General features: G+C 43.9%; 1 protein-coding gene across 5 annotated transcripts in view; it reads left to right on the top strand.

The window, feature by feature from the left end:
- The window catches only part of Ntm (neurotrimin), a 990,539-nt gene that overhangs the window by 368,932 nt on the left and 596,046 nt on the right, over nucleotides 1-25,561 (top strand). The window contains exon 1 of one of the 5 annotated variants that reach the window (XM_052755594.1): nucleotides 24,981-25,005. The exons of the other annotated variants lie outside the window; for them this stretch is intronic. Within the exon in view, the coding sequence (XP_052611554.1) occupies nucleotides 24,996-25,005 (10 nt within the window). The 5' untranslated portion in view covers nucleotides 24,981-24,995. Of the gene's footprint in view, nucleotides 1-24,980; nucleotides 25,006-25,561 lie in introns of those variants that run through there. 5 annotated transcript variants of the gene reach the window in all.

Here is a 25,561-nt window from a genome sequence, read left to right as displayed (position 1 = left end):
AAAGGATGTAAAGGAGGAAAGAGTAGAGAAAGTGTGCTTAATGGGTTCTGAGGTGCAGGAGGCTAGGATTGATGGCTTTACAGTGTTCTCTACAGTATAACAGAATAACTGTGCTTGGTAATAAGGCAAATAATGCAACATAACTAATAAGGCAAAGAAATGATATGTATTTGTGGCAATTGGTATACCAATTATCCTAACTGAATTTTTAAACATTGTATACATGAATTAAAATGTCACACTCTGTCCCAGAAGTATACACGTAATATTACTGTGTCAACTAAAAATAAAGAACATGTTTCAAAGAAGGTTTATCATAACAGAAATAAGAAAAGAGATGAAGAGTAGGGTGTTTGAGATTCCTGCTCACAGGGGGTATTTTGATTTTGGGCTGTGAAGAGAGTCATTAAAAGGAAAAGGGGTCTGTAGCAGGGGAGGAGGATGTTGTCTTTTCTCTCCTATTCTGCATGCTGCTGAAGAATACAGGGTGGTTGGGGGGGGATACAGAGCCATATAAAACCTTCATATATACAAGTACCCACTGAGAGTGCCCTCTGGAAGCCTCATCTATGTTGTGGTAAGTCGTAGCCTTTCTGCTATGCTTTTTCAAATTTCCCACTTTTCTATTATGTCTAAAGCAAAGGGAATGTCTCTCAAATCAGTGTCTTCCATTGGCCTCTCCTGATGTTCATCTGCCTTTTGACTCCTGGTACCTCCTTCCATTTTTGAACATGTGTCTGCTTCTGTCTTTGCAGGGCACTAGCTCTTTTCTCGGTTGATCAGTCCTGGTCCAAGGTTACTGGGAGGGACAGGATTTTACTGCAGGCTTGTTGAGTTTGAAGCATAATGTAGCAGCACAGAAAACAACTGAAAAGGAGCTACAAAACATCACAGCATGAAAACCTTCTTAGCCATCCCTGTCACTGGGAGTTGGGACATTTCTGCTTGGTGATTATGCCATGCTTCAGCCTGAGGCTTTGTAACCAGGTTGATTCTCTCTCCCAAGAACCTCCACCCCAGTGCTATTGACCAACTCCAGAATCCCTCTTCCATTCTTATGCAGAGCAGATTGGCCTGGTACTGACTGGCTCCATCCTCTTCCTCCAGTGGGCATGCACCCTTGCATTTTACTGTGGGTGCTTCTCCTAGGAAAGCAACATTCCTTTAGGAAGGCAAAAGCTGTGTTCCCTTGGGACACCTGCCTTCCAAAGCAGTCATTTTATAAGGGAGTACTTTTCTTCCTTTTTCTAATTACACATGAGGTAGCAAGGTCAGACATATCTTAAATATATCTTTAAAGGGTTTGGGAACTGAAATCAAAGTAGGAAAATAAGGTAAAGTCAGCCCACTGAACAGATGGCTTTATGCTCCAACAGTTGAGGGAAGACAGCTACAAATTTGGCTTCTCCTCGACTTCATCGAAAAGGGGGGTACCAAGCTATGGGGGGCTGTTTATGAGTTATTAAGATCAGCTTCCTGCAACAGAAGGAGTACTTGCTAATTAGGTGAGTTAGAAGAGGAAACTTACAAACACAGGTGTGGGTAGTCTAAATATGAAAGAAAACAGGCTCCCCTGGAAGGGTGCACTTTAAAGGAAGATTCTTTTAAACAGTATCTACATCTTTAAAGTGGATTATAGAATGGGGAGTAATGGGGAGGATGGAATCAGAGACACGGGATGTCTTAGTTTACTTTCTATTGCTGTGATAAAACATTCTGACCAAGAGCAACTTGGGGGAGAAATGGATTATGTCAGCTTACAGCTTATAGTCTACCATTAAGGGAACTCAAGGCAGGAATGAGGAGGTAGGAACTGAAGTAGAGCCGTGGAGGAATACTGTTTTGTAGTTGGATTTTTTCTTTCTTTCTTTTTTCTTTTTAACTCTTTTACTCTTTGGTGGGGGCAGCTCCCAAATAAATCACATGGAGGCTTCCCAGCCTTAGCTTAGCTTGTTTCCAGGCAACTTTTCTAAAATTATCCTATCTTTTGCCTTTGGGCTTTTCTCTGTCTCTATTTCTATATACCTTTCTTTACTTCTTATTCTGTGGCTGGCTGTGTAGCTGGGTGGCTGGCCCCTGATGTCCTCCTCTCCTCCTTTGCTTGATCCTTGATATTTTCTTCCCAGATTTCTCCTTTTATTTATTCTGTCTGCCTGCCAGCCCCACCAATTCTTTCTCCTGCCTTGCTATTGGCCATTCAGTTCTTTATTAGACCAGTCAGGTGTTTTAGACAGGCAAAGAAACACAGCTTCACAGAGCTAAAGAAATGCAATATAAAAGAATGCAACACATCTTTGCATCATTAAACAGTTATTCCACAGCATAAATAAATGTAACACATCTTAAAATAATATTCTACAACACTGCTTACTAACTTACGCTTCATGGCCTGTTCAGTTTTCTTTCTTATATAACCCAAGACCACCTGCCCTGGAGTAGCATAGACCACAGTGGGCTGAGCACTTCAATAGTAATCATTCAATAAGAAACAGCTCCTAAGAGTTTCCCACAGGCAGTCTGATGGAGGCAATTCCTAAACTAAGGCTTCCTCCTCACAGATGACTCAATTTGTATCAAGCTGGTGAAAGAAAGAAAGAAAGGAAGGAAGGGAGGGAGGAAGGGAGGGAGGAAGGGAGGGAGAGAGAAAGGAAGGAAGGAAGGAAGGAAGAAGAAAGAAAGAAAGAAAGAAAGAAAGAAAGAAAGAAAGAAAGAAAGAAAGAAAGAAAACCTAACTAGCACACTAACTTGCATTGAGGCTCAGATAAAAATCGAGGTGGTACTGACATTGTTCTGCTACATCTACTTTATCTTCTTGCTGAACTCATAGACAAACCTCTGTTTCCAGGCTAAAAATTGTCCCTGTCTTTTCCATTTCCCAAAGTGCTAGCAATGGAATTCTCCTGCTTAGATAGGACACAGCCCAGATCACTCATTGCATCTGGATTGTAGGCTGTATATATGTGTTATTTTCTAAAATAAGCTTGATGAGGGCAGGAACTAGTTCTTAAGCCCCATTGCCACAAGTGGAGTGGAGGCACAAAACCACCAATTACTGCACTCTCTTTACACATACACTAGTTCAGTAGAGTATGGGATAATGCTCTACAGGCATGGGCAATAGTGTGTAATGATAAAAAGCATCAGTTTAGAACTCAGTCTATTGGACTTGACATCTGAAATGTCCTGGCATTTATTAGCAGCATGACCTTGAGCAAATGCAGTAACCTCTGTCTTTATTTTTTTGATCTGTACACAGGTTGGTGAGCAAGATTCAGTGAGTTAATACGTGTAAGGGATGTCAGTGTTAGCAGGGACAGATTCTTGGGTATAGAATGGGTCCAGAATGGACACAGAGGAGGGACAGGCATGGCATTTACTGGCGCATATTCTCTGACCAGCTGGAAAATGCAGAGCTGATCAAGGGCAAGGCAGGTGGCAACTCCCTGACCAACATCAAAATGGAAGGGGTAGGAAGAAGTCTCACCAAAGGGTCTCATCCTGACCTCTTGCTGCAGAACATGACTGTGCTAACTGGCCAAAGTACATGCTTAGTCCCAGGCAGCTCACAGGTGTGCTCTGACTGAGGACAAGGCTGGGGAGGCTGTGCTTATGTGCATCTGTATGTACAGCTGTTGTACCTTTAACTTCAGGACTCGGGGTGAGGCCTGGCCCTCCATTAATGTCATTGCTTGGCTTTTCTGTGAAAGCAAAATCAGTTCCCTTTAACATCTGAAGCTTCAGTTCACTTTTGGCTGTTTGCCATCTGTCTGTGAAGACCACCTGGTATGGACCGAATGTCTACTATGTGATGGCTGCCGGGGAGCAAAGTGTTCAAACCAGGACCCTGTGGGAGACATTACAGATTCCAGTCATAATAGGGACTGTTTGGGAAGGGGAAGAGAAAGGGAGGGGGGAGAGGGAAAGAGAGGAGAGAGGGACAGTGAAGAGCGAGAGAGGAGATGCTTATGAACAATGTAGGTGATATTAGGTATGAGAAATGAAAACAATCATTTTGCAAAATAATAAATATATGCTACAAAACCCCAAATCCAACCAAACAACAACAGCAAACAGGTAAGGGAAAGACTTCTCACAGGTGTTGCTGTGTTGAAAAACTCTGAACATGAAAGTCAGAGAAAGTGGCTATCTCTGGAAGCCCCCAGGGACAGTGAGCCAGGCAGCTAGGGATCAACAACAGGAGGAGTGCTCTTCAGTTCCGTGTCTGGTGAGTTTTGTATCCTCATACTCATGAGGATACCGCTTATTAAAAAAAATATTGAAATAAAGGATTTTTTAAAAAAATAAACTGATTTTCATAGCATAGATTGGTTTGCAATTTGTATCGAATTCACACACAATAAGAAACTTGGTTTCAGTGAGCTGGATGACCACTGCCATGAACTCCAAAACATTTTTATCAGCATTCCCTAAAGCAACCCTTTGCCCATCAGCAATCATTCCCCGTTCTCTTCCTCCAAATTCCCTGAGAGCGTGTATCTACATTCAGACTCGGTGGGCTTACCTCATCTGCATATTCCTTGCATATAGCTCTGTTCAGTATAGGGCTGCCTGTGATTGGCTTCTTCACTTTGCACAGTGTCGCCGACACTCAGGCATGTTGTAGCCTAGCTTGGTGCCTTGTGCCCTTCTTTAGCTGAATAAATCCACTCTGTGAATGCACCGTTTCTTTGGTTTGTTGTTGGTGTTGTTGATTTATTATTTATTTTTCTTATTATTAATCCATTCATGGAGCAGTAGAAATCTTGGATTTTGGAGCAATCATTAAGAATGCTGCTCAAAATGTTTGTCCGCAAGATTGACTTGATAAGAACTTTAGATTTTCTTGGGAATATACTTAGGACAGAGTACCTGTGTCATGTGGTAATTCTATGTTTAACATTCTGAGGAGCTGGAAATTGCCTTTCAAAGTGGCTTCACTTTTTTTTCATCCTAACTGCAGGGGAGCCTCCACTTTCTTGCAAACCCTTACTAATGTCTGTCACTCTGACTCGAGCCGGCCTTCACGTTCTCATTGTGGTGAAATGGTTTCTTCTCGTGGTTTTATTTCATTTTCCTAAAGATTAATGATGTTGAGCACATTTTCATGTTCTTACTGACCATTTGTATATTTCCAGATCTTTAGCCTTTTAACATGCTCTGTTTGAGGGTGGAATAGCAGATCTAAATAAAAAATTTCAGAGCCGGGCGGTGGTGGCGCACGCCTTTAATCCCAGCACTCGGGAGGCAGAGCCAGGTGGATCTCTGTGAGTTCGAGGCCAGCCTGGTCTCCAAAGCAAGTTCCAGGAAAGGCGCAAAGCTACACAGAGAAACCCTGTCTCGAAAAACCAAAAAAAAAAAAAAAATTTCAGGTGAACACATATTCCCTTTAAAGACACAGATAGATATATGACTGAAAGAATAAGGCCAGGCTCAGAAGGATTTTTAAGTTATATTTGTGTGTGTGTGTGTGTAATGTGTGTAGTGTGTGTGTGTGTGTGTGTGTGTGTGTGTGTGTGAGAGAGAGAGAGAGAGAGAGAGAGAGAGAGAGAGAGAGAGAGAGAGAGAGAGGTAGCTCTGTGTGTGTGTGTGTGTGTGTGTGTGTGTGTGAGAGAGAGAGAGAGAGAGAGAGAGAGAGAGAGAGAGAGAGAGGTAGCTCTGTGTGTGTGTGTGTGTGTGTGTGTGTGTGTATAGTGTGTAGAATGTGTGTGTATGTACACATATGCATGCATGCCATGGTGTGTATGTCAGAGGATAAGTGTGGGAATTAGAACTCTCTTTCCACTATATAAGTCCTGAGGATTAAAACCAGGTTATGAGCATTCCTAGCAAGTGCCTTTGCCCACTAAGCCATCTCACTGACCAAAGATTAGACTTTGTAACAATAAACACATGGATAGAGGGTTACAGAGATGACTAAGCTGGTAAGAACGCTCGATGCTCTTCCAGAGGACGTGAGTCGGCTTCCTAGAATCCAGGCCTAGTGGCTTACAATCGCCCATAAGTGAATCTGATGCTCTCTTCTGGCCTCCATGAGTCATATAAGTCAGATACCCAGACCCATTCATGTGCACATAGAAGTAAAACTAGAACATCTAAAAACTATGTATTCAGGTAGTTGCTGAGGTGGGGCCAACACAGACACATTCACATGCACATAAAAATAAATCTTAAAAATATGTACATTGACAGTTGCTGAGGTCATAAAGAGGAAATGGTTTCTAATTGGAAGAAAAGAGTGAGAATCTTTACCTTGTACGTAGAGGAAAGGAGAAAAGAAAAAATAAACGAAATCAGAGTTATCTGTAAAACAAGGAATGGATCTAGAGGACCTCTATCAGATCAAAATTCAGATTCCGGGGTTTTGTTAGGGCCAGGCACCTGCCTGGGTCAGCTTCTCCCTGATAGAAAATTGTCTATAGGAAGGTCACTGGTGGCTCTGGAGACTAGATGGTAAGATCTCACCAGCCTTTGCTAGGGCAGAGTTAGAGTTAAGGACTTCTCCTCAATGCTTCATCATAACAGACCCCAATACAGCTCTCTTTGTATGCTTTTCAGTCTATAATACCTCTTATGAAAATAAAACTGTTTTCTCTTATACTTTCCCAAACCAAGAAGGAACCAACCAACTAACCAACAAACAAACAAGCAAACAAACAAACAAAAAACAAAGCAGGCTGATCACTGTTTCTAGAATCTTGTGCGACCCTTGTTCCCCTTTGTCGCTGTGGACTCTGCCTGTGATTACTCAGGTCCAAACTCTTGAACCTAATTTTGTTCTACTTAGGGGACTCAGAAAGAAAATCATCAGCCTTGTGAATTCTCCTCTTCCCTATGCCTCCCTTCTTTCTTAAGATCTCAGCTACGTACATCAGTTCCCCTTTCATGTTTCTCAGAAACCTTATTTAGTCTCATCAGGCAGGTCAACACTTAGGTTTCATGCTGATCTTCCATTTGTGAGCAAGATCAAAGTGCTTCCTTGTAGATGATGTTATTTAATCAACTCCCAATTCCTCCAGAAAGGGCTCTTAACTGCTCCTGTTTATCCCTCTTATTCCAGTTCATTTTGTACATCTTCAAACACAACTGACCCTCATCCAGGACCACTAATGGAAAATTAAGGTCATGTCTGGGGCACCAATCATCACCTTTGCAGACTTCCACACAGTCTATGCACGCGTATGCCAATCTTTTCAATTTCCTCCTTGATTTAGTGGAAGCCATCAGAGCAGAATTGAGCCTGAATATTGGCTGCAAAGCTCCTTTGAAGCAATTCACCCACTGCTGAAAGCTACATCCTGTGACTCAGTCCACCCAAATCTATCTATAGAGCAAAGAGCATGCTCAACCCCACCTCAGAGAGTCCCTCTTCTCTATAAAAATACCTGTGGGGCTTAGCATGCTGGCTAGTGTTGGCACCTTATACCTTGGTAGTGCTTGGCAGACCCCTGTCTGATACCATCATCTGTGTACATATTTTTCCAACCTCCTGACTTCCTGAGTTTGACACAGCACAATACTTAATAACAGTCCTGTGATTTCTGATTAGCAATCTGTTCTTCAGTTTTAGTGTGTGTGAGTGCAGAGGGTAATTTTGTGTGTATAGTGTATGTGTATATGTGTATGCAGATGCATGTTCCCGTGATGTGTCCTATCACTTGCCACCTTATACCTCTGAGACAGGTCTGTTACTAAACCTGAGCTCTGCTGGTAGCCAGGATGTCCAAGCAATCCTCCTGTCTCTGCTTCCCATAGCACTGCAGTTAGCCTGTTTCTGTTGTTGTTGTTGTTTGTAGGTGGGGACTTGGGATTTGAACTCAGCTCCCCATGCTTGTATAGCAAGCACAATTACCCAATCAGCCATTTCGTTGTCCTCTGTGCCTCTTCTTAATAAGATGATCTTGAGAATATTTTACTTAAACTTTCTAGGCTTCCATTTATTCATCTGCACAATGAAGCTAATTAAGGAACCCTCTTTTGGGACTGTCATGAGAATTAATGAGTTAAGCTATAGCAAGTTCTTAGTACAATAGAAAATACCAAGCCATCTTGCATTGTGTTTCTCAGTCACACAATATTCATTCATCCAGTCACCCAAGCTGGAAACACCAGAGCCTTTGTAGATATTCGCTTACCTCCTCATTCCCATTCACTGAATCTGATTGGCCTTTTTCCTGTGTGATGGGACTGTCCAGATCCCACCATCTTCTGCCCATTCCCAGTACCATTGGTCAACTCAGGCTTTCACTGGTCTCAGTAATCTTGTTCCCACCCTCCATGCCCCTGAGTATGGTTTCTTTCTCAGCCTTACCCAGGTAAGTCTCTAAAGCACATAACCCATTACATCAAACTGAATAACTAACTTTCTCAATGCGAACTTCAGCAGGGGAAATTTTAAGGTACTTCACCAATTATAATTTTGTTAAGGCACCTCCTGTCTTAGTGTTCTATTGCTGTGAAGAGACACCATGACCACAGCAAGTCTTATAAAGGAAAAACATTGAATTGGGGTTGGCTCATAGCTCACAGGTTTAGTTCATTGTTATCATAGTTGGAATCATGGTGGTGTGCAGGCAGACATAGTGCTGGAGAAGGAACCAAGAGTTCTACATCTGCATGGGCAGGCAGCGGGAAGAGAGAGTGACAATGGGCCTGGCTTGGGCTTTTGAAATACAAAGCCCACCCTCACTGCACCCCCCTAGGGACTCCCAGTGACATACTTCCTCCAACAAGGCTACACCTCCTCCAACAAGGCTACATTTCCCAATAGTGCCGCTCCCTATGAACGTATGGGGCCATTTTCGTTCAAACCACTACATGGCATTTTTGTTTTGTTTTTTATTTTCATGAGTTTTAGTATTCACAGGGAGGTCTCATTATCTCATTAGTGTTTTATAGGGCATCATGCTTCCACAGATGGTTTTACGTATTTTCAGAGGGCACTGAAAAATCTCAGAAATGCTTATTGGTATGGATAGTTTCCTTTCCACACAGAATTTAGTAGAAACTTAGCCATGCCTCGCTATTCTCCTCATGTGCATGCCCTTGCACCCAATTGCATGTTTCCCTTCATTTTTAGTAATTTTGCTTGGTATCATGTTTGAAAAGTATTGGCACAAGATACCCCAAGACCAAGCTCTCGGCACAAAGGAAATTTATTTGCCCCAGAGAGACAGAGGGCAAGGAATAGGAGACAAAGACAGGAGGTAGAGGAAGAGGGAGAAGGAGAAGGGGACAGAGTAAGGAGGTAGGGTTATTTGTCCCAGAGGACAAAGAACTGCCTCTGGATAGATAGGAGACAGACTTGGCACATAGGAAAATGGCAGTTCATAAAGGTATGAGAGGGAAGACCACATATTAGGATGAGTTATTTAATTTTAATTGGGCATGCTAATTAGGTGAGTCAAAGGGGGCTTTTGATTGCTGGACTTCAGTACTTTGATTGCTAGACCTTGGTAGTCATCCTCAGGTAGTAATCATTCACTAATTCATAGCATTTGTACAGTGAGCATAAAGAACGGACAAATGCTTAAGCCTTGGATTAGTGAAGGCAAGTTGGTATCAGCTGACAGTGATGCTACGATGTGGGAATGCCCATGCATGTGAACAACACTGAAATGCCCATAGGACCAAATGCTCTAGGTGTGTCTGAGGTCCTTGCTCCAAAATAAGGGCCTCTATCCCTTTTCTCCTCTTGTAGACTCCTAACCACCATTCATACCCTAGCATTTTCTAATGCAATTAAAATTTATTCCAAAATGTTATTTTAATAGCTACATAACAATCTACCACATGTTACAATTTATCTAACATTACAATATTGTTGATCATTAAGATAATTTTCAATTATCTGGTATTATGAATGACACTCTAAAGAATAGTACTGTGAATTATTATTAATTTTTGTCTCCATCAATAAATAGTTTTTGAAATAACTAGTCGCCAAATGAAAGTTTAAGTAACAGCTGACTGCAGAATCTATTGTATAGGTATATTCCACAGCAAAGGGACACTACAGCGTGACTGTGCAGGGTAGAAGGTCAGTGTAGAAGGAGTTTCCAGGGTGGGAGGAGGTCCCCAGAGAACCATGTAGAAGCCAATAGCTTTCTACTTTTTGTTCTCTGCAGCTTTCCTGCCTCAGACGCTGAGTCCCTGGGTGAACCGGGGAATATGTTTTTCACTGTCATTCTAGAAAAGAATGGGATTTGAAGCAGAATAGTCTTTACCATACTAACACAGAGCCAGGTGTGATGACGCACGCCTTTAAACCCAGCACATGGGAGGCAGAGGCAGGTGGATCTCTGTGAGTTCAACGATAGCCAAGGCCGAGTACTGAGCCCCTGGTCTCAACAACACAACTAATGAACAGCAGTAAAAAATATCCTCCCCAAATCCCTCACAGGGTAACATCGGCTAAGGGCCGACACTTTGTTCTTGACGCTGTCTGCTTTTGATGAATAACTTTGACTTAGCAAGACGCATGCATTCTTCTCTCCTTCCTTCCTCCATTCCTCGTTTACTCTTTTCCCTGCCTTCTTAGTTTGCATCACTTCAACAAGTGTGGACTGTGAGCCAAACCCGTGTTTAATGGAATCCTCGGTAGAGCCCAGATGTTCCGGAGACACGGGGTCATCCTAGAGGACAGCCCTCATCATTGGCAGGGTCCTGTCACTCTCCCCTCCAGCTGTGCTTTTAAGTTGCCGAGATTACCAGCTATGTCTTGTGCTTGTGTTGCCTACGCTCCCCTTACTGTACGGCAGATGCGCTAGCAACACCCTGCCCTTTGTTTGACTCTGAGACGTGTCACTGGGCACAAATGACTATTTCTCAGAAATCCTCAGCTTCCAAGCTAGTCGCTACTCTGATTATTGTCACTATTAATAACGTTATTAATAATCCACACAGAAATATCTGCATTATCAGTATCATGATGTCCCCCGTGACACCATTCACAATTCCCTTTGCTATGTTTCTTTTCATCATTTTTCTGACAGCACCCAGGGACTGTTCAGACAATTAAGATCCAATAATAAGAGGAAAGAATAATTAAAACAATACCAGGAAAAACAGAGAGCAGATGACAAATACTGAAAAAGCCAAGGAAACCTAAGCAAGGGGCTTACTTCACGGTGACAGGTGTTAATAAGATCAACTAGGAATACATGACTAAACCCTTCCCCGGGAACTTGAGAACACTCCCTTCCTTTTTCATTGGCCCTTTTGCCACTGAGGTCTCGAGGGGTGCTGGATTGTATCACACTTATTTAGCTGATGCTGCCAAGAATGTGCTACAAGGAGAAGCAGTGAAGAAAAGAAAGCTCTCTCAGTGTGGGAGCCACACCGAAGAGTATTTCCCCTCTAGCGAAGGCGAGATTCTGGCAGTTCTCCCAGGCTTTCTCGCAGATGTCCAGACCCTGCAACAGCTCCGCAGAGCTTTAAGCAGTTCTGCACACCCCTTTCCCTGTCTGCTATGCATCCTTAGATGCTTTGGCCCTCAGTGGCTCCATCTGAAAAATGGATACAGTGTCCGGATGTACAGCTTATGAAAAAACCACCAAGTGAATTATCTACCTACATACAGGAATGGCAACAGGGACATGGCAGCCATTTTGACGAAGTACGTGGCAATGAAGAACCTGAGTGGAGGTGCTCAGTGGTTAGAGCCTGTCTGTGTTGCTCTTTCAGAAGAAGACTGGAGTTCTGTTCTCAATGCCCATATGGAGTGGCTCTAAACTGCCTGCAACTCCAGCCCTAGGGATCTGCCTCCTTCTGGTTTACTGGCAAGGGTACTTGCTCTCTGAAATAAAATCAAATGGAAAAAGAAGAACCAGTTAGGCCATTTTGTCTCTTGTATGCCCTAACCAGACGTTTGACTCTGAACTAGGGATGCATGACTGCACGTTTCTTTCAGGAGAGGCTCAGTTCTTGTCCGTGTGTAGAATGTGCTTTGCCGTTTTGTTGAGGAGCTCTGATACTCCTTGACTCAGTTGCTTTTGTGACTGAGGTCATCGTGGCCAGGCCCTTCATGCATGTGGTGGAAAGAACAATGGTCAGAGATTGCCAGAGCTTAGGCTTTATGCGTCTGCAAAAGGTTCACGTCATGAGTGCTGTCTCCATGATGGTGCAAACAGGAGGCGGTGGAACCTTAAAGAGATGAGACCTAGTGTAAGGTCACTAGGTCATTGTCACCATGCGCTTAAATAAGATAATCATAGCTCCACCTCTTCATGTTTTTTTTTTTTTTCTAGTTCACTTCCCAACCACAAGGAAATCAATTTTGCCGCCCGCACCCCCACCATTTACATCGGCCCTGGTATGCTACAGACCCTAAGCAAATGGATATTTTCAGGAAAGCCAAACAAAATGCATGCTCACATATTAAACCTCTGCAAACCAACAACAGACTGAAATCTCCAAAACTGTATAAGCCAAAGCAAACCTTTCCCTTAGTAAATGAACCATCCCAGATATTTTGTTGCAGTGGTGACACGCTGATTGACAGAGACTTCGGCCACTTCCATGGTTTTCTTTCATGAGATGAATTTCCTTGAGCCACTTCTGTGGATATTGTTAAAGCAGTGTGAACATGTCATCCTGGAATCACCATCTCTGAGTCCAAGATGTTAAAGGTCACAATGAAAGTGCATGGGGCAAGTTGCCCTGCCTGACTCCCACTGACCTCTTTTGTTTCACAGATGAGAAACTAGGAGCCGAGAAAGGTGCCTTGTTTGAAGTCACAGTTCTCAGTGGATGCTCTCCATTTGACAACCTTGCACAGTCAGTTCTAGAATCCGATGTTATTTCTAGGTCACCAAATTGCCCTGTATCTAGAATGACAGGAAATTAGTTGTTCTCTCCTTCTCAGACGTGAGCATGTCTTTCCTGTCTTCCAAGCCTATTCGGCCAGCCCTGGAGCTCACCAGTACGGAGCAAATGCAGCATATTAGGTGACTGAAAACCACAGCAGCTGACGGGTATCACGCTGTCCTCTACTCTCTGAGCTGCCAAGCGCCTTGGAAGTGGTGGGCCAGCCTCACCCACGCCTCCCTTATCCATCAGCCCAGCCATCGTGGCTCCCTCAAATGGATTTCACTTTCTGTTCCATCTCATTTGACACTTTATCAGCTGGAAATGGCTCTGAGGTGGTATTCTGTCAGCTCCACACCTGCCAGCATTTTCTTGCTCTCTGGCAAGATGGGGGAGGGCACACCGAGGAAGAGAAAAAGAGGCACAGTGATACGCTTAACTTTGGGGAAATGGTGGAGAATACTGCCTTCCTCTCCCATGATCTTTTTGTTGTTGTTTGTTTTGTTTTTAACTGAGAGTAGCATATGAAAAGAAGCGAGAAACCGGGCACAAGAAGGAATGAGGAGAAAGTTGTCCCTATTTCCGTTGAAGGAGTTTGTCTATTTTACTTGGAAATTCAGCCTGGATCCATCATGTTATTGTGACTTGCACATGAAGAGACATGTCAGTGTAGGATCTTCACACAAAGCAGCCGTCCTCCGGGAGCATGGAGTTGCACTTGCTGATCAGACACGATGCTCCTATAGGTTCATTTAGACAGATGCTTTATTCCATAAGTCATGCTGCTGGGCCAATAGCATCCATGGTTTGTCAGGGGAGGGAGATGATGGACCTGGCAGCGCGCGCGCGTGTGTGTGTGTGTGTGGTGGTGGTTTCCGTATATCTTAATTTATTCTTGTGAGATGGGCTTGTAAGAATGGTTCAGAATGGGAAGATGCAAAGGAGTCAGAAGGACGCCATTGAATTGGAAAGATGAGGACAGAGCTGCAGGTGAGGAGAAGATAGACTTCAGTCTGCATCTCATCTGCATCACTCTTAAGAGAACCACCCCTCTTCCAGACCACACACTGAAGTTCCAGAAGGACCTTGACATCTAATCTCCGTTAGCATATTTGCACCACTCTGCCTCTGGGTAGAACGGAAGCCAATCATGATATTTGTTTTTTAGTCACATCTATTTTTATCTGGTATCCACTGTGTTGATTTTGCAGCACTTTCTTATTTGTTATTTCACTTGCCCTCCAGAGCTCTGAAAAGAGCATCAGCATTGTTTTAGTGCTGCTCATTGGATCCTGGAGAAAGACAAATGGATCTGGGTGTTCAGAGACCTGGGCTCCGCTCCCTCTCCTTCCTGTCTCCTTCATGCACCTCCTCCTCCCCACCCTTGCTCCCAAAGATCTTCCTCTTGGAATCAGATGTTTGATTTCTGCCTTGGAGTGAGCAGGTTGGGAAATATTCCCAGGCTACTTACGAACCCCGTCCAAGTTATTAGCACTCAGTACAGGGCTGACACCCAGGCCCCAGGTTGCCATCCTTGGCCTTTTCTTTCCTTTGTCCTGTTTGCTTTCACAACTTAAATGGTTTCTTTTTTTGATATGAAAATTAATTTCTGGACAAAAAGAAATATACCTGCACTGGGGCCAAATTTGTGTTGTCTCCCAGCACGGGGGTAATTACACTGTAGATCAAACTGACGCTTTCGTTTTCTGTGGCTTTTCCCCCCTTCTCTTGATGTCCCTGAAGCTGCCAGGATCGCCAGCGGCAGCAGCAGTTTTCATTAGCAGGGAGCAAGGGGATGCAGATGGATGGTCCAGGTCAGCCATCATTCCTCCTTCTCTGTCCTCAAATTCTTCTTTGGGATGGACAGGTGCAATCCAGACAAAGGGATGGACCCAGGATTTGGACACGCAAGCCTCTGTCCAAGGTATTGGGCTGAACGGTGGCAGGGGAGGAGGCCCCTGCTGCTGTTGCCTGCTCATCTATGGAACAGGTAATGCCCTGCTTCCCTTTCCCATGTCCGCAGTGAAGAGTTGACACATCTCTCAAGGTCTCTACCTGTTTCTCATTACGATCTTCCCTACCAGAAATTGGCATTCACCTGATGAAAGTGGTCACTGCAAATTAGTCTCAAAGTGTGAACTTGTGAAACAGAGCACGGTCAGTGCCAACCTTTCCAGCATAAAGTGAAATGAATTTTTATATGGTATTGTTAAATATTGTGAATAACAGAAAGGGGACCAGGAACACCATGGTACCCGTCTGACCTCAACTGCCATGGCTGATGATAACGTCTTCTTTTGTAGCTCCGCCACTGGTTGGCTGGTGTAATTGGACACCATGACCTCTGACCCTTCATATACTCTGTGCCTCTCCTCCAAAGCATCTTGTTGACCTAAGTGGTGTCTGCAAACTGACATTCCTTCAGTTTCCCCATAATGTGCTGAATTTAAATGGCTTATGTGGGGGAGACAGGAGTGTTTGGTTGTACACACATTAGAAGTTAACCTGGGGGGAGGGGACAGTGCCCCTCCAACGAGTCCAAGTGTGAATTTACAAGGTCTCTCAGATCGAGCTGAGGCTGAGGGACGTGAACTCCATCTCTGGAGCCCTGCCAGTGGCCCATGGTGGCTATCCATTTAGATTTTTCTTCTGCTAAATAAAGTGCCAGTTCCCAACCCATGCCAAGCTCACTTCGGCATTGGGAGGATGGCAGGTTCAGTGCCTTGAGGAGTCTCCAGAGGTAAAGGCTGCTATCTAAATTTTCTTGAAACCTTATTCCAGCTGTTTCAAAGATGCCAGTATTTGTAGTGTTACTGTGTGTTAATATTTTGAGTTACTCTCTTAGAATGCCTGTTTTCCCAATCTAAAAAGTCGGTATAAGAATGTCTGTCTCTTAAAGCTGTAGAAATAATTAGCTGCTGTCATCACCCACCACCACCACCTCCACCACCATCATCATCATCACCATTACCACCACCACCACCACCTCTACCACCACCACTAACACCACCACCATCATCATCACCTTTACCACCACCACCACCACCATCACCACCACTACCACCACCACCGCCATCATCATCATTGTGATCATCATCATCATTGTGTGGTGCTGAGTATATTCAACTCAGAGCCTGTGTATAAAATCCTAGCACGTTATCACTGAGTTACATCCCTAGCCTTTGCCTTCCATTATTCAATTAGTAGAAAACAAAAGTAGAGAAGGTTTTTGTTTCTCAGCTGCCTCCTAACCTTATGGAAGACCTCCTCCCAACCACACGCTGGGCTTTTCTAGCACACCTGTGCACCACTTTGGTCCTCCTGTCTTGCTATAGAGAGTTTTGACAGCCCAGGGAGCTGTAATTTTGTTACTTTTATGAATCATAATGTAAATATCTGATATGCAACCCTTGTAAAAGGGTCATTCGACTCCAAAATGGGTCGAGACCCACAGGTTGAGAACTTCTGTCCCTAAGCAGCTTCTCCACTTGCTCCCAGCAGATGGGTGAGAAGGCATCCCTGTCTCCCTTCAGGACAACTCCTGGTCAGGTGGCAGAATGTCCTGGCAGAGGAATGTGACAGTGTAGCTCAAAGTCACAGGTTGGAAACGGCAGTCACCAGAGGCTCTCTCAGAGTTGGCTCTCTTGCTATTTCACTCAGACAGAGCTACAGCAACAAGTTGAGGGGGAGGATCTTAGAAAACTCATGAGCCAGGGAGTTCAAAACATCAGAAGCATCAATGATAAGGGAAATAAATCCAGGTGCTTAGACCAAGGAGTGTAGCAATTTGGTGCTTTGGTTTAACGGAAAGACTCAGTGGTTTTGGAGCAAATGTGGGTTTGAGGATCCTCACTCTGACAGGGTACCCTGTCAAGTGTGGAGTCAGCTGTTTTCACCGCAGTCTCTTGGTTTTTTGTTTACAGTGTTAGAATAATACCCCCTCATGGGGCTGCAGTGAGAACCTGGCGTCTTGACTGAACGTGGTAGTAAAGGCCTCACTAGTTACCACTCCTGCTTCTTTGGGAAAGCTGCCTACATTTATGTGCCTTCATTTCCACACTAGTGAGATGGGAAGAAGTACACCCATCTCAGAAGGAGTTCATGCTGAAAGTGAACATGAGGCAGATAAGAAGCCTAAGGCAAGCACAGTGAATACTCACAATGAATACTCAGCCTATATGTTCCCTTTTCATAAAAAATGGTTATTGTCAACATTATTATTTTATTGACATTAGTTTATTATCCATAAAAAGGAATAGTTCTTATCTACTAATTGGATGAGACTATAATATCAGTTATACTGTGTCTGTTTTTAAAGACTTACATCAAAATCCGTGGGATATGTTTTATCTTCCATTATTTTCTTGACCCTGTTTTCCTTATAATCTATAGGATTCTCTCTCTCTCTCTCTCTCTCTCTCTCTCTCTCTCTCTCTCTCCCTCTCTCTCTCCCTCTCTCTCTCCTCCATGCAGTAAAACAGAGCTGCAGGCAGTCAATTTTGAGTCAGTGGGCCATGAAAAGCAGCTAGAATAATAGTTTATTGACCCTGAATGTGGCAGCTGGAACCGAGGGCAGGCTGGGCTCTGGGACACATAATCGTCACAACAGAGATTTGATCATCTTTGATCATTTCCGTGACCTTTAAGAGACAAGGTATCTGGGTGGAGCCTGGTGAGCCCCTACAGAAGGCTGAGTGAAGGGGGTAGCCAAGTGTGTCAGGGGTTGAACTAGTCATGGGAGACACTTGGGCTCTGCATCCACCTAAGGGAGGGGACTGGTAACAGCCAAGCATCTGCATTCCTGGGCTCAGAGGTCTCAGAGCTCCATTAGTGACACTGCGAGAACCATAGAAAATCACCTTTACCAATGCGGACATTCTTTGTCATTCATTCAAGTGGTCACCACATTTAGGTACAGACTTCATTGTGAAATAAAAACGCACTTTCTAAAACAAACTTATGAACAACATTTCAGCAGTATAAATGATTTCTCTGAAAGCAGAGCATAAAAAAGAAACACAAGGACTTTGGCAATGAATGAATGAATGATGCACTGCAGTTTGAATGATTTGTGAACCAAATACAGTTAAGCAAATATATAAGAATTTATGATGCCAGGCAGTGGTGGCGTACCCCTTTAATCCCAGCACTCAGGAGGCAGAGCCAGGTGGATCTCTGTGAGTTCAAGGCCAGCTTGGTCTACAGAGTGAGATCCAGGATAGGCACCAAAACTACACAGGGAAACCCTGTCTCGAAACAACAACACAACAAAAAACAAAACAAAAAAATTATGGTCAAAGAATTTCATCAACTTAAGCTATAGACCCCAAGTTTATAAATTTGAGGCAAATTTGTCACAGCCTTTAGAAAAATCCTTCCAAGTACTAAGCAGTGACTTTATTCTACATGCCCCTCTTGGCTTCTGCTTGGGTATATTCACAGTCTGCTACTTTGCTTCCACTATTTCTATAGTGTGAAGTCTGTAGAATTTTTTCCCTTCATTTTAAAAACCAAGTGGCAGGACAAATAAAGAGATTGTGTGTCTTTTGGTATTTGTAATCTGAATTATGAAGTTGTTTTTCCGGGGGCCAGACAAATAACCCACGTGAATAACACAGAGTCTCAGATTTTAACCAAGCTTCTTCCAACATTAGATAAAAAGGGCACTTCTATTAGTTGAAAGGTATTGTGGGCTCTGTGCCAAATATTTGGAGGAAAAGAGGTCAATTATTTCTTTTTATTTTCTCCATTTAAAGTAGAGAAAGTCTGGTAAACATGCTATTATCCAGAAGCCAAAAGATCCCTTTTGGATAACGCATGTAAACAGAACGGATTGCGGCGGCAGAAAGAAAGGGCCACACACTTAACGAAAGTAGAATCCAGGTGAAGGACAGACCCAGAAATAGAGCAGCATTCTCTTTTGCAGAACCATGGTTTGATAGGTGCACAGGTTCAAGCCGCAGGGCTGGCGTGCATCCATGCGGATGAGGCCCTCGCTGTGTGAGGAGGGCTCTTCCGCGGCTTACCCGGGAGCCACAGAGCTTCAGCCTCCCATCTTTCACCTGGTTACACACTTATGTGAAACGTCAACGGTTCTTGCTTTATTTTCAGTTCAACCACTGCCCGGAAAACCATCTTTACCGAGTTGTGTTTTTCTGGTACCAGGTATGGCAGTGTTTCAAGATGAGTTGAGATTTTACGGAAAGTTCCTTGCCCAGGGCAATATTTAACAATAACTAGCTTACTGTGGATGGTACCCACCCCCTTTGCTGGTGGTCCTGGTGCTGTAAGAGAACAAGCTGACTAAACCATGGGAAACAAGCCAAGTAGATAGGATTCCCGCATGGTCTCTGCTTCAGTTCCTGCTTCCAGGTTCCTGATCTGAGTCCCTGCATTGGCTTCCCTCACTGCAGAATATTAGCATAAGATGAAATGAACCCTCTCCTCCCCATGTTGCTTTTGGTCACGGTCTTTATCGCAGCAGCAGAAAGCAAACACATAGACCCAACTTTGTGTTTCCTTGGCTATTGTTAACCCTGATCTTTTTCCAGGTTTTAAAACAGTAACCTTTGATTGGGTGGTATCCATTTCCAATAGCTGGTGACTATTTAAGCAATGATTTTGATGGAGATAAAAGGAAGAGGGAATAATTGCTATGCAATTTTCCAAAAAACCTGAGGTGGCAAATGTCTGCAGAAATTATGAAACAAAGTAAAGGCCAATTCCACTGGTTGCACCTTCATGGTAATTTTCCTAAAAGGGGTAATTCACTGTGTGAATTTTAAGCAACTCAGAACCACAGATTCAATAAAACTCAACTGTTGTAAGCGGAGTTCCTACCAAGGGCTTGGTCAGAATGCAGAATGTGTGCCACCCACAGTGAAGACTCACCTCATGGCTCAAACACACTGGCAGATGACCACCAAGTTGTTTTCCTTTCACAACCCAAGGAGAACAGGGAATGAACCATAAGGTTGGGAGGTCTTCTGACATAGTGGCAGTGGCAGCCATGGCTTTTCCGGAAATGAGCTCATCCTTCAGCACACTGCAGAACACTGGGAACTTGAAATGCATTGGCCTTTGAGAAGAACTCCTGTATCCAGTGTGACTGTCCCATGCACATAGCCCTTTATCACCAGATCACATAGACCCTGTAGTCATCTGCATTTTCCTCTGGTGGATACTGATTCGCTCGGTCAACCTGCCAGCATCTAATTGGCTCTTCAGTTGAAGCCTAAATGACTGCTTACCCTAGAAGCTCTTCATGTTCCAAAATTAGCCCACCGATGAAGAGCAGGTCAGGTTGCTTCCTGTCTTGGGCAATGCCGACTTTCTCTGCCACTGGAAGCATATCTCTTAACCTTTCCTGACTTCCCCATCTGTGATTTGGAGTTAATTACTCCGAACATTAAGGGGCGATGGAGAGGATTAATTTGTTAATGTTTGTAAAGTACTTTAGATATGTAAAGTGCTAAGTATTACTAAATTCCGCACAAATAAATTGCAATTTGGAATCTAAAGGGAATAAATAGTTGATTTTATTTAACCAATCTACAAAAATGTGGTTCTATCCATCCAACATCTGTACAGAGATGATTATTACATATAATACAGAACATGTAAATCAAATGCTTTCTGCTACTCAAGTTAATAAAAATTGGATAGCAATGACTGTTGTTAGAAGCAAAGTGTGCACCAGAGGGAAAGGATCTCCCAGTCTCTAATATTGCTGGGGATTCCCTCTTGAAGCAGTCTGCAGTGAACCTGTCAGAGATGGTGAAAGCGGAAGTCTGTTTAGGAAATGTATCTGTCTTAGATAATTAATGTTTTTGAAAAGGAAGTGTATTGTTGCTAGACTCTGCAACACGTTGGGTAAAGGGGTCAAGTGTCCTTTCCAACTCTTTAAGGGCAGATACTTATTTCCAAGTCCAACTGCTTTTGGGGCCCAGGGATAGAAAAAGGAAATGACTGGACTCTCCTTGGCCAAGCAATGCGCAAATCCTAATCATTGCTACCTCTGACCTCAGGTTATGCTTAGGTTAATGTGTGGATGCAATCATTTGTACCATGCCTGGAGGGCTATGGGCTAGATTCTAGCGGTAGATGTGCTTATTTTTTTGGGCAAGTGTAAGCACTTTACACACGACAGAGGGTTAGATAGGTCCTCAAGTGATGATACAACCAAAGTCATGTCTGGTATATAAAGGGGTGGCATTCCTTAAACAAACCCTGACACACAAAGGCAGGGACTTCCACTGGGACTGTGGTGACATGCTCTATGATTGATGGCTCCACCACAAACCACTTTGTGGAGTTATAGCCTTGGGTGACAATGATTATGGTTTATATTCCCGAGGCTATGTTTCTTAGAACTCTCTCTGGGGGACTCAACATCATTCCTGATGAGAAGAGAGCCTCTGAGTCCTACACTGGGAATTAAGAAGTGGCAGCCAGGCAGCCTGAGAAGGGTCAGGCTAATGACTCTGCCCATCTCCTCATGTCCTATCTCCCCTTCAAATGGGGAGAGTTATAATCAATACTGAACATCTATCTTATAAGATGGAATAAGAGAATAATTAAGAAGTTTGGAAGTTTAAAAAACCCCATGTAAACATCATAGTATCAGAATTATACTTTTTTGGTGATCAAAGCTTTTTCAGGGATTATTTCATGTTTTATGCTTCCCCACTCTTCCTTCATTGGCCTTAGCTTCCAAATCATCATACCAAGGAACTGATCATGAAGACAGAAGAGAACCAGCAGAATGGTCTCAAGGTCCTGACTCAACCCTTCCTGAATGGTTGTGAGGGTGTAGCCAAGTGATTTCATGGCAGAATCTCAATTTTGGTTCCCATAAAATTGGGCTAGAATGTCTAATCTATAAGGCTTAAGTAATGACAAAATGAGATGCTTTATCATAAAACATTGTTCAAATATGGTAGTTTGACTTTTAACCCTTTCTATGTAGTATTTCTAGCTCCTGGGGAAGCTTACTTCCTCACAGAGAATAAGAGAAGTATCAGCCCTAGGATAAGTACCCCTCAGTGGACAGTGAACCCTGTGTGTTATTTTAATTTAACAAAGGAAGCATTTCAAGGAAACATGCTTATTCTTTAATCTGTGGCCCTTCTTCTGCCACTCCCTGTCGCACTCTAGCTGGTGGGAAGTGAGGGGAGCCAGAGTTTCCACTGACTGCACTCAGACTGCATCATCCATCTCTCAGGGGATACATCATGTGCCCTATTTGGGAGTCTTCATATTCTCTTACCCCTGTGGGTAATTGGAAGGACAGGGAAGTAGCTAAGCCAGAGAACAAGAACAACAAAAAAACCCTTCCCTCAGAAGGTGACTTTCAGGGCTGGCGAGATTTAATTTATTTCTCTGTGGCAACCATCAGGGACAGACATCTTTCACAGAGCTAGTTGGGGACGTTTCTTGCATGCTGGCAGGACTTGGATACATGCTGCTCTTTTTCAACTCTGGAAAAGGGAACCATTGCCCCGCGGGGAGTACTCCATCGATGTGTGCAACTTGTACACAGGGATATGATGTAGTCAAATTTGGTGTAGGAGAAGTTCTACCGACAGGGAAGGAGGGAGCGACAAAGAAAACGAGTACTGTTGCTCATGAATGCATTTGCTCATTAGGTATCCAGGCCCTGAGCTTGCCTTTCTTCATCCTTATGCTATAATTTTCCAGATCAAGATAAGCACGAAGCACGGTCTCTCTCCTGTACAATTGGCAGTTTCAGGTTGTGCTCAGATGGAGAGAACTGTAAGTACGCAGACATTAATAAGCCTGTGCATTTAAATAACCTTTATCTTCCAAGGAGCTCAGCGCTCTATAAAGGACAGGACACTGCTTTTTCTTGTTTTTCCTCCCATTTCTCTGCCTTAGACATTTGGTGTCCTTTGCATTCTTAAGCATTCTTTTAGTTTCGCTCTCATCCTCCCCAAACCCAGTGTGCCATTGGAGTCCCACACAAAGAGCCCCACAGGAGTGAGATCCATAAGTTATTCTAGCAACGAGTTAGTGATACAGGAGGAAAGAGGCAGAGGTCTAGAGCTGAGCTTTGGGTTCTACCCTTTCCAGTGTGCTGCACTGTCGTAACTCACTCTGAGAAAATCAGATTGAGATAAACATATAGATCCTGTAAGGCTGTGATGAGGAAATAGACGATGCACCTAGTGTATGATAAAGCATTGAACAAATAGACTAAGAGTCTTGTAAACATTTCCCGGAAGGTGCTACATCCCATAGGAACAGCTCACTTTTTTATATTGATATGCCAGAGGGAAACAAAGGCACAGAAGGAAAACGTACTTTTTCCTAGTACAATCTATAAACTAAACAGCTCTTGAAACTATTCATGCAGTCAGACTCTCCTGTGAGCTTAAGCCTCACTCATTGCGATACTGGGGGAATAACTAATAAGCACCCAGCTCAATGTCTTGGCTGCCTTTCCCTGCAGATCTGTTCCTCCTCCTGGGTTTTGCCTGCAAAATTTATCCTGTCTTCCAGTTGCTGGCACAGATATCTGTGCCTGTGTTCTATGCCTCCCAAATCTTCCTCCCATTCATCTTCTCTTTACAATGGGGGCTACTGACATCATTATGAAGACTTTCCTGGTTCTCTAATAAATGCAGAAGCTTTGAAGTGGGGCCCCATCTCTGTCTCCTCTTTCTTTGCCCCAGAATCATCTTTTGCATTCTTCCCAGGGCAAACAAATCATGCTGCTTCCCAATATAGAACAGAGCCTGTAGAGTAATCGCAAGCTTTTCCTTTCCTTGTATTCTTTTTTGAGTGTGTGTATGTTGAGGGCTGAACACACGCATGTGTAGTCATTTGTATGGGAGACACATGTGTGTTGTATCTGTGTGCATGGGTGCATGAGTATGTGGGTATGCTTCTGTGAAGACCTGAAGCTGATATCAGGTATCTTTCTAAATTACTCTCTACTGTTGCTTATTGGAGTGGAGCCTCGTGCTGAACCCAGCGTTCTCCAATTTCTGCTAGTATAGAAGGCTAGATTACCCCAGGGATCCCTTGTCTCTTCCTCTGCTGGGATTACAGGAAGGCCACCACACTTGCCCAGCTTTTATGTGGGCCCTGGGGATCCGAACTCTGGACCTCATTTAATCCACTAAGCCATCTACTCCTCTCTAACAGCGAGCTTTTAAATCAGAAGATGGAGAGTCTGTTTCATCTGGCCTCCTAAACAGTAGCTGATCACCCGTCCTGCCTCTTAGTGGAACTTTAAGCAGTACCATGGGAATTTTTTGAAAGCTCCGTGCAATTTTTCACATCCCTGCCATTGACATTCTGTCTCCTTTGCATAGAACCCCTTCCCCCCCTATTTCTCTACCTGGCAAGCTCCTCGTTATCCTGTAGTGTCAGGAATGCCTCCACCAGGACACAGCCAGCACATTACCTCATGTCACAGTGATTAATGATGGGCCTCTCCAGTGTGCTGGCTGCCAGGGTGGCTTCTGGCACTTGCTGCCTCCCACGGTGACTCTAGCTTTACGTGATACATCTTTCTTAGAAGGACCCATTGATTGGCTTGAAGAAGTTCCAATATTACTACTGTACATACACGATTAAGGTTCCACAGGCTAAATTCAGTCAGTATTTGCATTACAGCTGTGTCTCTTGGCCCATAATCACTCAAGCTCTGTCAAGAGTTTGCTGTAGGTAAGGAGGTTACCTGTAGTGGATTCTAGGTAATTCTAAGGGGTGAGACTTCTCAGTCGAGCTGACAGGAAAGGTGGCTGCTAGAGATGAAAAGTTATGGGTTGGATGTCCTGGATGTGTTCCATATGCACACCTAAATGAGGACACAAGCTTGTCACACCTTCACCATCAGGAAGTACCATCGAGAGCCAGCAAATACAGCAGCAGGCTCCGTAAGGAAGGATTCTGACCAGCAGAGGGCAGTGCAGCAAAGCAGACACCTTAAATCAGGAGCTCTGTCTTGAATTAATATTGGTCTAAATAAACCTTTCCTGTTTACTTGTGAAGACTCACATCTTTGCCTTTGGGGACCAAACTAGATCTATTCATCCTCCTTTTGTGGCTTTGTAAACAATGTGCCTCCTGTGACCTGCTCCCCGCTCCCTGCACCCGCTCCCTCTTCCTCCACCAAGAGAAGCATTGAACATCCGCTCATACGACGACTTTCTGTGTTGAGAATGCCTCCAGGTGGGTGCAATATCATCTGACACGTTTTTTCAGGTCTCCTCTCAGCATATAGCGAGACATAATATCTCTCTCTCTCTTTCTTTCCCTCCCTTCCTCACTCCCCCTTTCTCTCTCCTCCCCCCTCCCTCCCCATCTCTTTCTTCACTCACTTGTGACTCTGTTTGGGTAAGGACCACAGCACCAAGTGGAAGCTGAGTTGCAGTAGCACCAGGTGACTTTGGCTTAGCCTTTCTTGGATATACCTCTGTGGCCTGCATCTCTGTTTTGTTTGGACAGGGCGGGGGCAGGGCATGGAATAGCCTTTGTCCTTTGGACTTAGGTACATGACATTGCATATAGATATCCAGCACACTTGGGGTACCACAGTCCATCAAGAGTAACCCACAAGTGGGCACCAGAGAAAGCAGAATGGGTGAAGCACCTGCTTCCTGGTGAATTTGTTCCCAATAACCCAACATCAAAAGTTTCGGAGGAATCAACAACCCTCAGGTTCAAGGACCGCACAGGCCTGGCATTGCACCAGCTCAGCTACCTCCTAAGAAAGTGTCCTTAGGCA

The sequence above is a fragment of the Peromyscus californicus genome, unplaced genomic scaffold (genome assembly GCF_007827085.1).
Source record: "Peromyscus californicus insignis strain IS unplaced genomic scaffold, ASM782708v3 Scaffold_11__1_contigs__length_118956290, whole genome shotgun sequence".
In the NCBI taxonomy this organism is placed as follows: Eukaryota; Metazoa; Chordata; class Mammalia; order Rodentia; family Cricetidae; genus Peromyscus; species Peromyscus californicus.
This window is presented reverse-complemented; position numbering and strand designations above follow the sequence as displayed.